General features: G+C 43.3%; 1 protein-coding gene across 1 annotated transcript in view; it reads left to right on the top strand.

Moving 5' to 3' along the window:
* The window catches only part of SND1 (staphylococcal nuclease and tudor domain containing 1), a 417,876-nt gene that overhangs the window by 32,813 nt on the left and 370,295 nt on the right, over nucleotides 1–14,768 (top strand). Inside the window, exons 3-4 of the mRNA XM_060156765.1 lie at nucleotides 8,353–8,473; nucleotides 12,730–12,808. Coding sequence (XP_060012748.1) covers nucleotides 8,353–8,473; nucleotides 12,730–12,808 — 200 coding nt within the window. The remainder of the gene's footprint in view (nucleotides 1–8,352; nucleotides 8,474–12,729; nucleotides 12,809–14,768) is intronic.

The following is a 14,768-nucleotide window of genomic DNA, read 5'->3' as shown; positions in this document are numbered from 1 at the left end:
CATTTTATTGGCATATAGTTGCTTGTAGTAATCTCTCATGATCCCTGTATTTCTGCCGTGTCAGTTGTTACTTCTCCTTTTTCACTTCTAGTTCTATTGATTTGAGTGTTCTCCTTTTTTTTCTTGATGTCTGGCTAATGGTTTATCAATTTTGTTTATCTTCTTAAAGAACCAGCTTTCAGTTTTATTGATCATTGCTATTGTTTCATTCATTTCTTTTTCATTTATTTCTGATCTGATCTTTATGATTTCTTTCCTTCCACTAACTTTGGGGTTTTTTTGTTCTTCTTTCTCCGATTGCTTTAGGTGTAAGGTTAGGTTGTTTATTTGAGATGTTTCTTGTTTCTTGAGGTAGAATTGTATTGCTCTAAACTTCCCCCTTAGAACTGCTTTTGCTGCATCCAGTAGGTTTTGGGTCATCGTGTTTTCATTGTCATTTGTTTCTAGGCATTTTTTGAGTCCCTCTTTGATTTCTTCAGTGATCTCTTGGTTATTTAGTAGTGTATTGTTTAGCTTCCATGTGTTTGTATTTTTTACAGTTTTTTTCCTGTAATTGATATCTAGTCTCATAGCATTGTGGTCGGAAAACATACTTGGTACGATTTCAATTTTTTAAAATTTACCAATGCTTTATTTGTGACCCAGTAGATGATCTATCCTGGAGAATGTACCAGGAGCACTTGAGAAGAAAGTGTATTCTGTTGTTTTTGGATGGAATGTCCTATAAATATCAATTAAGTCCATCTTGTTTAATGTATCATTTAAAGCTTGTGTTTCTTTATAGCAAAGCTATACAGGCAAAATCACGCAAAGAAGCATACACACACAGACTCACAGAAAGAGAAAATGGAAAAAAAAAATATATATTAAAAATAAAACAAGGAAGAGAGCAACCGAAGCAATAAACAAATCTACCAATGATGGTAAACTCTAAATACTAAACTAAGATAAACATAAAACCAGAAATAAATTAGATGCAGAAAGCAAACCCCCAAGTCTACAGTTGCTTCTGAAGTCCACCGCCTGAATTTTGGGATGATTCATTGTCTATTCAGGTATTCCACAGATGCAGGGTACATCAAGTTGATTGTGGAGATTTACCCCGCCACTCCTGAGGCTGCTGGGAGAGATTTCCCTTTCTCTTCTTTGTTCGCACAGCTCCTGGGGTTCAGCTTTGGATTTGGCCCCGCCTCTGCATGTGGGTCACCCGAGGGCATCTGTTCTTCACTCAGACAGGACGGGGTTAAAGGAGCAGCTGATTCGGGGGCTCTGGCTCACTCAGGCCGGGGGGAGGGAGGGGTATGGAATGCGGGGCGAGCCTGCGGGGGCAGAGGCCAGCGTAACGTTGCACCAGCCGAGGTGCGCCGTGCGTTCTCCCGGGTAAGTTGTCCCTGGATCACGGGACCCTGGCAGTGGCAGGCTGCACAGGCTCCCCGGAAGGTGGGTGTGGATAGTGACCTATGCTTGCACACAGGCTTCTTGGTGGCGGCAGCAGCAGCCTTAGCGTCTCATGCCTGTCTCTGGGGTCCGCGCTGATAGCTGCGGCTCGCACCCTTCTCGAGCTCATTTAGGTGGTGCTCTGAATCCCCTCTCCTCGTGCACCCAAAACAGTGGTCTCTTGCCTCTTAGGCAGGTCCAGAATTTTTCCCAGACTCCCTCCCGGCTAGCTGTGGCACACTAGCCCCCTTCAGTCTGTGTTCGCGCAGCCAACCCCAGTCCTCTCCCTGGGGTCTGACCTCTGAAGCCCGAGCCTCAGCTCCCAGCCTACACCCGCCCTGATGGGTGAGCAGACAAGCCTCGGGCTGGTGAGTGCCGGTCGGCCCTGATCCTCTGTGCGGGAATCTCTCCACTTTGCCCTCCGCACCCCTGTTGCTGTGCTCTCCTCTGTGGCTCTGCAGCTTCTCCCCTGTCACCCCCCGTGTCCGCCAGTGAGGGGCTTCCTAGTGTGTGGAAACTTTTCCTCCTTCACAGCTCCCTCCCAGAGGTGCAGGTCCCGTCCCTATTCTTTTGTCTGTTTTTTCTTTTTTCTTTGGCCCTACCCAGGTACGTGGGGAGTTTATTGTCTTTTGGGAAGTCTGAGGTCTTCTGCCAGCGTTTAGTAGGTGTTCTGTAGGAGTTGTTCCACATGTAGATGTATTTCTGATGTATTTGTCAGGAGGAAGGTGATGTCCACGTCTCACTCCTCTGCCATCTTGAAGTAGGCTCCCTATTTCAAGTATTTTTGTATCACAGGATTGATGACAAATCAACAGTGGCTTGCTTCAGTTTATACATTCGCTACCTTTAATCCCAGTAATCCCAGTCTCTTTCCGTCATACACTTTCCCATAGGTTTAGAGCCTTTTCAGGTTTATCAGTGTTTCATGCCTCTTTCTCTGGAAACGGGTTAGTACATTTCCTAGGTAGTCTCCGCTGTTTGAGGTTGGCATTAGTTATGGCAGAGCTCTTTTATTTATGTTTGAATTCTTCATTTACCTTCAAAATTCAGAAGGATGCACAGTGAAAAATCTAGTTCTTCTCCCAGGAGACTACTGGTGTTACGGCAGGCTTGAATCTCCAGAGGCATTTATCACCTATACAAGCAGACACTCATTTTCTTTTCTTTCTTTCTTTTTTTTAATTGAAGTATAGTTAATTTACCATGTTGTGTTAGTTTCAAGTGTACAGCAAAGTGATTCAGTTATATGTATTTCAGATTATTTTCCATGATAGGTTATTATAAGATATTGAGTATATATAGTTCACTGTGCTATACCGTAGATGCTCATTTTCATAAATGGTAGCATATACTATAAATGTTAGGAATGTGCCTTATTATAGATTCTTAATCTGGGATCTGTGTCCTAAGGACGTCTGTGAACCCCATGAAATTGTTTGCAAAATTTTGTGTAAACATGCATTTTGAAGGGAGGAAGTTATCAGTTTCTTAGGGCAACTTGTGGTTCAGTAGTTGTCAAGAACCATGTGTTATGGCGATTTGACAAGCTTCTGAGCTTTTGTTCCACCGTCCCCTCCAGCCCCCTTCTCCTCCATCTCTAATGCCTGGCCACCTTGCCTTCTTTGTGGTCTGCCTGGGACTCCTTAAGTTACCTCTCCAGGCAGCTGCCATCAGTCTTCTTGGCTCCTGTACTTTGAAACATCAGTTCTTGTCTCTTCTTCAGTGGTGATTTGGCTATCAAAAATGAAGTTTCTGGATTCTAATTATTTGTCTTTTGCCTCAGCTTGATGATGATGGGCAAGTTGGTACCTCAGCTTCCGTCTGCTGTTTTCTCCCATGGAAGTGCGGGAAAAAAAGCAGCTCACGGGGTTCTTTCATTTAAGGAAAAACATGCAGTTTTTTTCATCTATAATAAAAAGCATTTTGTTTGAATTAAGAAGATAGTAAAGCAGTGTTATAGGAAATAGAGACAAATCACCCCAAATTCTATCAGCAGCAATTAGATTCTTGGGATAATGACTAAATAGACAAAATCAGTTATTTTCCATTGGTCCTCTATCAGTAAGCACAAGTATTGGGTTACTCTATACCTCAGGGTTGTTCAATGAGGATTAAACAAGATAATGCGGAATGTTTAGCATGGGCCTGTAAGCTACTTAACAAATGTTAGCTGTGGTAATCTCTAGTGCTATTTAATTTCTGCTACTACAGACATTTCTCGTACTGTTAGTCCAAGTGCTGAAGATTACATCTCTCTCAGCACTTTTCAAATTTTGGGTGCTAAGTGCTTTTCTTGATCAACGTTTTGAATAGTTCTTCCCCTTTCAGTTTTGTGTTGTGTAACAGCTTGCCTGCTTCTAAGAGGAGAAGAGTGTTGACCCTGGTTGGCTAGAGCCAATCAAGTTCATTTCCCCAGAAGGAAGAAGCAGTGTTGCCTGTAGGGAAGAAGGGTTGGGTTTTAATTTTCTGTTTTGTGGATGAGAATCAAGGCCAGTTGGAGCTTGTTCTGAAGTATCTTAGCTGTAGCCTATGTAACAGTACAATAAAATCTTACTAGAACTATCCCACCTGAAAGAATACCATGTAATCTGATCCCTGCTCTCATTGGAGTTTCATATATTTATACAGCCTAGTGGTTTTTGTCTCTTCCAGAGCAACTCAGTTTCTCCTAGTAACTCTTCAGAGGTCCCTGTGACCTGAAGTATTTGAGAGCTACAGATTTCACCCTTTGTCAGCCACAGCCACTATTTCTGTGTGCAGTAATCTAGTCTCTCCTTGCCCTGCTGTGATTTGGTTTTCCCCCCACCATGCCCTTGAAGGTGCTCTGGCTCAAGTTAGCAGTGACGCCAAGTGGTAACCCAATTCCAGACACCCCCGCCAACCTCCAGTTTTTTATCGAGACCTAGAGATTCTGCTCTTTCAAAATCTCTCTTCTCGAAACTTCATTACAATTGCTATTGTTCTTTGTTCAACTCTGAGAGAGTGCTTTGTTCAACTCTGGAATATTAAGATAACAGTCTTTCTGCCTTCATTTTCCTTCCCTCTGATTCTTTCTCTGTATGCTCTCAGATGTTTTTGAGATATAATGTCATTTTTTTCCCCTGGCTCAGTATTACTGCCAGATACTTCAGTGATTCCTCCTTAGGGCTGGACAAATTTAAATGCCTTAGCCTGGGTTACAGTCCCATTTGTGATTTGACTTTTAGTCTTCTCTTACTGAACCCCTTCTGGGATGCTAAGTCCCAACCCTGAGGAAGTGTTCGGGCCTCCTAACAGGCCACCTGAGTCCTGCCTGCTCATGCCTTGGCTCAACTGCCTCCTCCAGCGGAAGCTCCGTCTCCTCCTTGTGCCCTGGTGATTCATCCTCTGGAGAAGTTACACCTGACATCACCTTTCATCATCCCTTTTTTGTGCTGTCACCCTATTCCATGTTTATATGTCTCTATACTTGGTGTCGGCTCCTCGAGGGGAGGGACATCTGTGTTTTTCTTCCTCGTCAGTGCCTGACACAAAGCAGGTGTACAGTGAATAATGAGGAAAAGAACCCGAGCGTCTCCTTTTGTGGATCAGTGGATTGTGGAATGTAGCATTACTTTCTCTCTGGCTTTCTGTTGTTTTGGAGCATGTCTAGTTTTGTCACATTCAAACAGAGTCAAGGACATGATTGCTTATTTGCTTCCCTTTGTATCACTGTTCCAAATATCATGCACTTGATTATTCTCCGCCTTCTTTCATATCTGCTTTCAGAGAAACTTAGCTCTCTCCTAAGTCCCGTGACAATAAAAGTAGCTCTGCTGTGTGTCCCCAACCATACTGCCCTGTTCCAGCCTAATCCCCAGCATTGGCTAGCTACTCTACGCAGCCTAGATAACTGCATTGATGGGCACTGTGGGAATTATATATTTATTTCCCACAGATTTCTTTTTTTTTTTTTTTTTTTTTGCGGTACGCCGGCCTCTCACCGCTGTGGCCTCTCCCGTTGCGGAGCACAGGCTCCGGACGCGCAGCCTCAGCGGCCATGGCTTACGGGCCCAGCCGCTCCGCGGCATGTGGGATCTTCCCGGACCGGGGCACGAACCCGCGTACCCTGCACTGGCAGGCGGACCCTCAACCACTGCGCCACCAGGGAAGCCCATTCCCACAGATTTCTTGAGCTCTCATTGTACGTGAAGCTGTATGTTGGTTTCATGTGAAATACAGAAATGAATGTCACAGTCGTTCTACATTCAGTGGAGCTTTTGAAAGTTGGGGTGGTGGCGTGGTTGCAGCAGAGAGGGATTAATTACATGCGCAGGTGGGACAGTGGGATGATCGAGCACTGGGCCAAGTACAAAAGTAGCTAGCTTTGAGGGTTTACATTGTTGTGGGATTTAATCTTGTTTCAGTAGTTTGGGAGTCTACCTGGTGCAAAGAAAAGATGGGAATTAAAATTCCATTTGTCGTGGTGGACACCAGAACCTTGCATGGGTCTGGGAGTGGAGAGCAAGCTGCTAGATCACCTGCCATTGGGCATTCTAAAGGGAAGAGGCAGTTTTGAGTCTCAGCTACTTAACAGCCATTGCTTCCTAGGTGGAGCTCTGGCACATCATTTGACCAGACCAGTGATTCTTCCTCTTGGGTCATTGTGCCCCTAATGTGATGAACGCTTTGAGTCAGTTTCTGTATACGTAGAGTTGTTCTGGGAGGCTCTGCTGGGATGGCCTTCCCCATTAGGTAGCCTTCTGCTGGCTGTGCTCTGTGTGGACACCCGCACAGGATTCTCTCCTGGAGTGCCCTGTTGCCCTCGGCAGGAGTGATGCGGTCACTCGCTTTCCTGAATCTTCTAATCGCCTCTCTTCATAGCTCGTATCTTGTCCGTTTATTGAATTTGCCTGACTCTGGATGGAACACAACTTGAGAAGGCTGGAATATTAAAGAAGCTAGGTTACCTTTCTCTAGGATAAGGTGTATGTCCTTTTCAGGACCTCCAGTGTAGCTTTCTCTTATTGCCCAGTGACTGACCAGCTGTAAAACATGAGGTCCTGAGACAAGGGTGCTCCTTCCTCAAGCCTTAAAAGCTTTTAGTAATTCTGCCTAGTCGGTAGAAGTTGGAGGTTTCCCCACAGGGGTTAGCTATTTCCTTGTGAACTGACCCTTGATAAATGAATTTTTACCGAAGTCTTGGCTTCCTTTAGGAGTACTTTGTTTTGTCAGAGCTTTACATTTAGGAAAGCAATGTTTTACTGAATTTTAGGTATTAGTGTATTACTCAAAACTGAAGCCTAGACATTAGATCTATAGCTGAGGATGTTTTTAGAGTAAGCGGGTCAGTAAGGTGATAAAAATGTGTGAGGCTGTGTTAATTGGTTTAGTGCTGTTTCTGTGATGTGGCTGGTAGTTGGGCTCATTATGAGTCATCATACTCTTTGGTCACAGTATCTGTTCTCATTATTATGAATGAGGAGAGGGGTAGAAATGGGAGATTAAAATGTGGTGAACTCCATATTGCCATTGAGTGATTGGTTCTTTTGCTTGTTGGCACTTTGAAGAGAGCGCATTAGATGAATGAGGATAAGCTTGTTTTTGTGTCTTTAAGAGCACTTACTCAGGATTAGTTCTTCCTAGAACTATCCACAGTTGTCGTTGTCTAACAGTACTGGTTTTGTGAATACCAGCCCAGTGGGTTGGTAGACTGCCACGTTTAAACTGGCTTCTGGTTTCTGGGAAGTCATGGATGTTTTTCTTCTAGAAAAGCTTCTTGGCTAACCCCATGGAATAATCTTCATGGACTGAAAAGGTTGGCAGGCGCTTCCTTTTCAGGTCACTGATACACTGTTTTGCCTTTACTATGTGTAGTCCATGTTCTGTGGCTCCAATTGGTGATAGACATATACCACTCTGCCCTTTTATACGCTGCATTGTTCCTGCACACGAACTTCTGCAGATCATGTACTCCTTGAGCTCTTACCCTCTCCTTCCTCATTTCTGTTCTAAGGGAACTTGGGGCACTGAGCTAGGTCCAGACTGTAAAGTCAAGTGCTAGTGACCACTGACTATGACGGTGCTGCTTCAGAGGAGACATCTCCCTTTGTCTGTACCATCCCAAAGTGATGGGGTAAAACCATCCCTTTGCACAGTATCTTTTTATATATATATATATATTTTTATTTTTTATTTTTATTTTTGGCTGCTTTGGGTCTTCCTTGCTGCGCGCAGGCTTTCTCTAGATGTGGAGAGCGGGGGCTACTCTTCATTGTGGTGCGCGGGCTTCTCATTGCCGTGGCTTCTCTCATTGAGGAGCACGGGCTATAGGTGCGTGGGCTTCAGTAGTTGCAGCTCGCAGGCTCTAGAGCGCAGGCTCAGTAGTTGTGGCGCACGGGCTTAGTTGCTCCGCGGCACATGGGATCTTCCCAGAACAGGGATCAAACACGTGTCCCCTGCATTGGTAGGCGGATTCTTAACCACTGCACCACCAGGGAAGTCCCTGCACAGTATCTTGAGATCACATGCAGACTCTGTACCCATTGTGGATGTGTGGCTCACTCCTTGTATCTGGGTCTTTAATGAGGGACAGGGAAGAACCACCATTGCCAAGCTGATCCCTTACCAGCTAGACAGTAGACAGTAGACAGCAGACAGCTAGAGAGTAGACAGTGATGGGGGTGATGGAGGGGTGGGCATGGGGGGAACTCCTAGTGCTGGTGTCTGGGAAACCATGATGCCTGTTTTTAGGGCTCGTGCTAGTTAAACCAACTGTTCGACCTGCCTTTTTTAGGAGACCCCTAAGCGTATGATCCATGTTGTGTATGTTTCATTTTTATATTCTCCTCAAGGCCTAGTGCATGGCCAGGCTATTGAAGGACTGAAGTTGCTTGGATGTTGATTGTGCCGTGTGAGAACTGCCTAGTTCTTGAACACGTTTATTTTATCTTTCAGCCCTGGGCATTTCCTGCTCGAGAGTTCCTTCGGAAGAAGCTGATTGGGAAGGAAGTCTGCTTCACGATAGAAAACAAGACTCCCCAGGGGCGAGAGTATGGCATGATCTACCTTGGAAAAGGTGAGTACCAAGGGGGAAAGGTACTCATTTTTCTCCAAGTCTGAAGTTCCTCCAAAGACTGGTTTTCATCTGGCGGAGGTCGCTCTGGGAGTGTTGGCTGTAGGTCTCATTGGAAGTGCACAGAGCTCGTGGCATGTAGGTGCCCTGGTACTCCTGCTCCTAGTTTACTCCTGTGCCCGCTTTCCTGGCTTGGTTTAGGTGTGCGTGTAAGCGTAGAATTATTTTCCCCTGTATTTAGGCTGTCAGCCTGTGGAACTCATTGGCTCTGTGCTTCTAGGTCAGAGTGCTAATTGAATTCCTATAGATTTCCTATTGCATCTTCTATTTGCTTTATCTATCTTGTGGCTTTTCCTCTCCTCCTGGGGGCTCTCTTTAGGAAAGGATGATTTGTTTAGGGCTTGTGGTTTTTTGTAAGCCACATGACTTGGAATGGAATGGAAAGAACACAGGCTTTGGAGTGGTGTAGGTGTGATTCCTGGCTCTTCTACCATGTACTCTTACTTAACCCGTAACTGAACCTTTCTAAGCCCTAGTTTCATTTGTAAGTTATACAGAGAGTTTAAAGAGATGGTATGTGTAAAGCATCTTGCTCCAGCACAGAGAATGCACTCAATAAATATGTGTGTGTGCCTGTTGTTTAGCTGGGCCAGATAGCTTATAGGATATTAGGTGTTCTGGTCTTTTTTGCATTAGGTAGAGGGAGAGTGAGATTGCACAATGGAGTTTAACAGAAATAGGACATTGAAAGAATAGGTAGAATGTTTTCCATAAAGCAGTCAGATGAACAGGAACACTTACATTCATCTGGATTATTTGGGAGCAGACACCTTTTAAAGTTGCCTGTGATTCTTGATAAACTAGCCTTCTAACTGAGCTGCTTTAGATAATCTATTTGCCTTGGGTGACTAGTAAGCTGGAAGTAAGCAAGCAGGGTATATGATAAGGCTAACAGTATCCTTTTAGGATTCTGATTTTAAGTGTAGAGGTCTTAGACAAGTGAGTTGTGGATGACCTTGGAGCCTTCTTGTCCAATTTACCCAGTAGAGAAACAGCCCTTTTAGCAAATGGCTATCTGCATCCTGATTGGGAAATTATAGAAATAATATGGAATCTTTTCAAAAAGAGAAGTAAATAAATTTGCCTTTTACCCATAATTCAAATAATATAGTAGGTAATAAAACACTTAAGCATTATTGTTGGAGGGCTACTGGCTAGAAAGAATGTAAGACAAATAGAAGTATACTGTCTTCAAAATGCAATTGTTCGAGAATTTCATTCCCCAAAATAATACAATTCTGTAAGAGCTGGTCAATCTTCTGTTACCGGACAAGAGACCTCACTGGACTATAGAACATTTTTTTGGTACAGATATCTCTATGGAGAGACTGCCTGTAAGTGTTCATTTAAATAGCCTTAGTCTCCAGCTATAAAAAAGTCTATTTAAGGTAAGAGGAGCTGACATTTAAAATTTAAAGTTGTTTTTAGAAAGTTTGTTTTTCAAACTGACGCAAATTACAGAGTGGATGTAATTTAGCATGTTAACTTACTAGTGTGTTTAATAGAATCTGGCGCATAGGAGGTGATTGATAAATAATTACTGAAAGGGGCTTCCCTGGTGGCGCAGTGCTTGAGAGTCTGCCTGCCGATGCAGGGGACACGGGTTTGTGCCCCGATCCGGGAAGATCCCGCATGCCGCGGAGTGGCTGGGCCCGTGAGCCATGGCTGCTGAGCCTGCGCATCTGGAGCCTGTGCTCCGCAGCGGGAGAAGCCACAAAAGTGAGAGGCCCGTGTACCGCAAAAAAAAAAAAAAAAAAAAAAAAAAAAATTACCGAAAGAATGATTGAAATCATCTACATCTTTCAGTTTTAAAGGCTTAAATGGCTTAAAGTTTAATATTTTCACTCAGATACTTTAACCAACTCTCACTATCAACTGTAATGAAACAGTGCCTTAGCTAATTAATTAGTGTTTATATATTTAGCCTATTTTATGGCTACTCTCTTTTTTGTCTTTTGTTTTTTTTTTTGTTTAGAAAAAAGATTTTCTTTTGCTATATGTAGATAGATAAAGAATTTATTTAACTATAATTGATTTACAATATTGTGTTTCAGGTGTGTGGCTTCAGATTCTTTTCCACTATAGGTTATTATAAGATACTGAATATGGTTCCATGTGCTGTACAGTAAATCCCTGTTGTTTATGTGGCTACTTTTTTTTTTTTTTTTTGCGGTACGCAGGCCTCTCACTGTTGTGGCCTCTCCCGTTGCGGAGCACAGGCTCAGCGGCCGTGGCTCACGGGCCCAGCCGCTCTGCGGCATGTGGGATCTTCGCGGACCGGGGCACAAACCCGTGTCCCCCGCATCAGCAGGTGGACTCTCAACCACTGCGTCACCAGGGAAGCCCCGTGGCTACTCTTTTTATGATGGAGGAGAATGACAGAATTTGAGAGTTGTGGTTAACCCAGAACTTATTAAAAAAAAGAGAGAGAGATGATTGATTAGTCTTCAACTTTTGGAGAAAATATAGTCACCCACCTGCTCTGAGTACCAGCCCCAATTGTGACTTGATCACAATCATACCTTGGTTAGTAATAAGCAAGCATCAGATCTTTTCCCTACAAATTCCCTGTTTTCTGTATTTTATCCACCACATTTTGTTACCTTCTTTGGGAGTTTGGCCCAGAGAATTGTATTTTTCTCCCTTTTGAAGGAGCAATGAACTCATTTAGAAGTGGGCCAGCCAGCAGCCCTTTCAAAGTGCTCTGTGCCAAGGAGCTGTCCAAGAGCTGTTGCGTTTGCTGTTGACTGGAGAGCTTATGGCTGTTCGCCTTGTTTGTACCAGGCCTTCATTCTTTCTACCCCCAACCTCTTGGCACCTTACGGCACAACTTTCCCCATCATTGTGGAGTCTTTCCTTTTGACTTTCCACTCTGTGGGATTATTCCTGTTGCTTCGAAAGAACCAATGTAATATTTACTGATGTCAGGTAGCTGTGTGTGTCTGTGTCAGGCCTCAGCAGTAACCTCAGTGGAAAGGTTCTTGTGATCCACGCTCAGCTTCAGAACCTGAACGTTCTTTGCGTGAACAGCATTCATCTCAACTTTTTTTTTTTTGGCAGTAGGAACAGGGGCTTATGTGCTTCAAAAATTTGGACAGGGCTAATGGCAAGGCATTTAGGTTGAGTTTGGGGGTGGTATGTAAACTTGTTGTTGCTTGCGGAAGTCTATGTATAGTGTACTGAATACATAAACCTTAGAGAATTTTATTCTATGCTGACGTTACCTATCAGCTAGACTGCTGTGTTTCAGTTTATCTAGGAGCTTGTTCTCTGCTGTATTAAAGATTTTTATGTGGTGATTCCCTCATAGCTGTCTTCTTTTATCATTTTGGCTGACAAGCAGGGATTTAAGAGAATACAGAGCACCTAAAAGCTTTTTCAGTAGCGTGGAAATGCAATTAATGTTTCAAGTGCTCAGGGGGCGCCTAATCAGCTTGTGTTTTATGTTTCACTTCATTTTTCTTGCCTGCTCTGAAGGCTGCTGTGTGAGATTGGAAATCGAGATGCTGTCCCCTGCATCTCTGAGACTAGGAGAAAGTGTTTGTCAAATGGTGTGGCCTGCTTGTCTTGGTGGCCTCTTGGAGCAGAGAACAGGACATCCTGAGAGGAACTGGACTTGCCAGTGTGAAACATCGTAGGCAGTCCTAGGTGAATCTGTCTGACTGTCCAGGTGGGGGGGCTGCCTTTTGAATCTGTTGTGTGAATTCCTGCCGTGTGCTTGGCACTGCGCTTGGCGATTTACACACATTTAATTCTCACAAGAACCCATCTCGGCAGGTACTCTTCCCATGTTATAGATGAGTACGTGTATCAAGATGCTGAAAGACCTATTAAGCGGCAGAATTTGCATTTGGTGCCAGGCCTCTCCTCCTTAGGTCAGTGTTAGTTATCCTTTCCTGGGCTGCTGCATGTGTCTTGCTTCCCTGTCAGTCTCCTGGAGTTCCTGAGATTGCCTTTGGCTGAGGAGATACACTAGAAAATTAGTCCAGAGAAGATTTATAGACCTCTGGGTCCTAGAGACTAGACATTTTGGGGGAGAAGAGGTTTTTTGGAAAACCCAACCCTACCTTGCTGCCTTGTCCCGTTCTCTGGCAACATCATTCCTTGAAGAGCTACGGGTGAAAGTGGTCCCATGAGAGCTCTCTTGCTATTGGAGATGGATTTAAACACAAGATTCACATCTCTTTTTTCCTCCTCAGATACCAATGGGGAAAACATTGCAGAATCTCTGGTTGCAGAGGGATTGGCCACCCGGAGAGAAGGCATGAGAGCGAACAAGTAAGTGTCCATTACTCTTCTCACTATCTGACTTCCTCTCACACCACAGTGAGAACTGGGGGAGTCGACTCTACACTGGCTTTGCTGCATTTTCATTCCTGCCCCCGACATAAAATAGGTAATATCTGGTGTTCTCATGGCTTCTAGGATATTCCTGCCCAGGTGTATGTGTGTATTTTTCTGAGCGAGGAGGTTACTCAGCATTCATTAATGGCATTTGATGTATGTAATTCAAAAACAGGCTTGGAGATGAAGCAGTGCTGTTCTTATAAGAATCAGTAGACTTATGCCTTACACTGTAGATATTGAGTTCCAGAGTATTTATCCATCCATCCCCAAATATTTATTGAGCATTTACTATATGCCAGGCTGTGTTCTCGACACTGTGAATATAGCAGTGAACAAAGACACTTAGCTTCTGCTAACAATTTAACAGGGAGACAGACAACAAACCAAACAACAAGTAGATGTACGATATTATATGAGGTACAAGGAATAAGTAAATGTAAAATAAAGCAGAGTGAACAAATCAAATTCCAAGCAAAATCTGCTGCTTGGAATCTAGCAAAACCGACAGGGGCTCAGTGGTTATGTTTTAAGGTCAGGGAAAATTTATCTTTCTCCAAAGCCTTTTAGGCCTGTTTCGGTTTATGGATCTGTATATACTTAAGTAATAGGTAAAATGTATTTGTTGTTAATGTCAGTGTGAATTTGTTAGAAATGATTTTTAGGTATGTAAGGTTTATAGTGCATATATCATATGTTAAGTTCACTCAGTAGGATGGGTTGCAGCTGGCTTTAATTAACACTTTAGTCTCAGAAAAGTGTAAGCTACATCAGTAATTTGGAGGCTAAAGATACTGGGGTGTTTTGGCTGCTGTTGTTTGTTTTTTTAGTTTTATTTATTTATTTCATGAATTTTATTTTATTCATTTCTTTATACAGCAGGTTCTTATTTATTATCCATCTTAAAAACAACAGTGAATACATGTCAATCCCAATTGCCCGGTTCACGCCCCACCCCCCGCCCCCTGCCGCCCAAAACTTCCCCCCTTGGTGTCCATACGTTTGTTCTCTACATCTGTGTCTCAGTTTCTGCCCTGCAAACCGGTTCATCTGTACCATTTTTCTAGATTCCACATATATGCATTAATATACGATATTTGTTTTTCTCTTTCTGACTTACTTCACTCTGTATGACAGTCTCTAGATTCATCCACATCTCTACAAACGACCCAATTTCGTTGCTTTTTATGGCTGAGTAATATTCCATTGTATATATGTACCAGATCTTCTTTATCCATTCGTCTGTCGATGGGCATTTAGGTTGCTTCCATGACCTGGCTATTGTAAATAGTGCTGAAACGAACAGTGGGGTTCATGTGTCTTTTTGAATTATGGTTTTCTCTGGGTATATGCCCAGTAGTGGGATTGCTGGGTCATATGGTAGTTCTATTTTTAGTTTTTTAAGGAACCTCCATACTCTTCTCCATAGTGGGTGTATCAATTTATGTTCCCACCAGCAGTGCAAGAGGGTTCCCTTTTCTCCACACCCTCTCCAGCATTTGTTGTTTGTAGATTTTCTGATGATGCCCATTCTAACTGGTGTGAGGTGATACCTCATAGTAGTTTTGATTTGCATTTCTCTAATAATTAGTGATGTTGAGCAGCTTTTCATGTGCTTCTTGGCCATCTGTATGTCTTTGGAGAAATGTCCATTTAGGTCTTCTGCCCATTTTTGGATTGGGTTGTTTGTTTTTTTGATATTGAGCTGCATGAGCTGCTTGTATATTTTGGAGATTAATCCTTTGTCCATTGCTTCATTTGCAAAAATGTTCTCCCATTCTGAGGTTGTCTTTTCATCTTATTTGTAGTTTCCTTTGCTTTGCAAAAGCTTGTAAGTTTCAGTAGGTCCCATTTGTTTATTTTTGCTTTTATTTCCATTACTGTATGAAGTGGA

Source organism: Lagenorhynchus albirostris, chromosome 8 (genome assembly GCF_949774975.1).
Source record: "Lagenorhynchus albirostris chromosome 8, mLagAlb1.1, whole genome shotgun sequence".
Taxonomy (NCBI): Eukaryota; Metazoa; Chordata; class Mammalia; order Artiodactyla; family Delphinidae; genus Lagenorhynchus; species Lagenorhynchus albirostris.
This window is presented reverse-complemented; position numbering and strand designations above follow the sequence as displayed.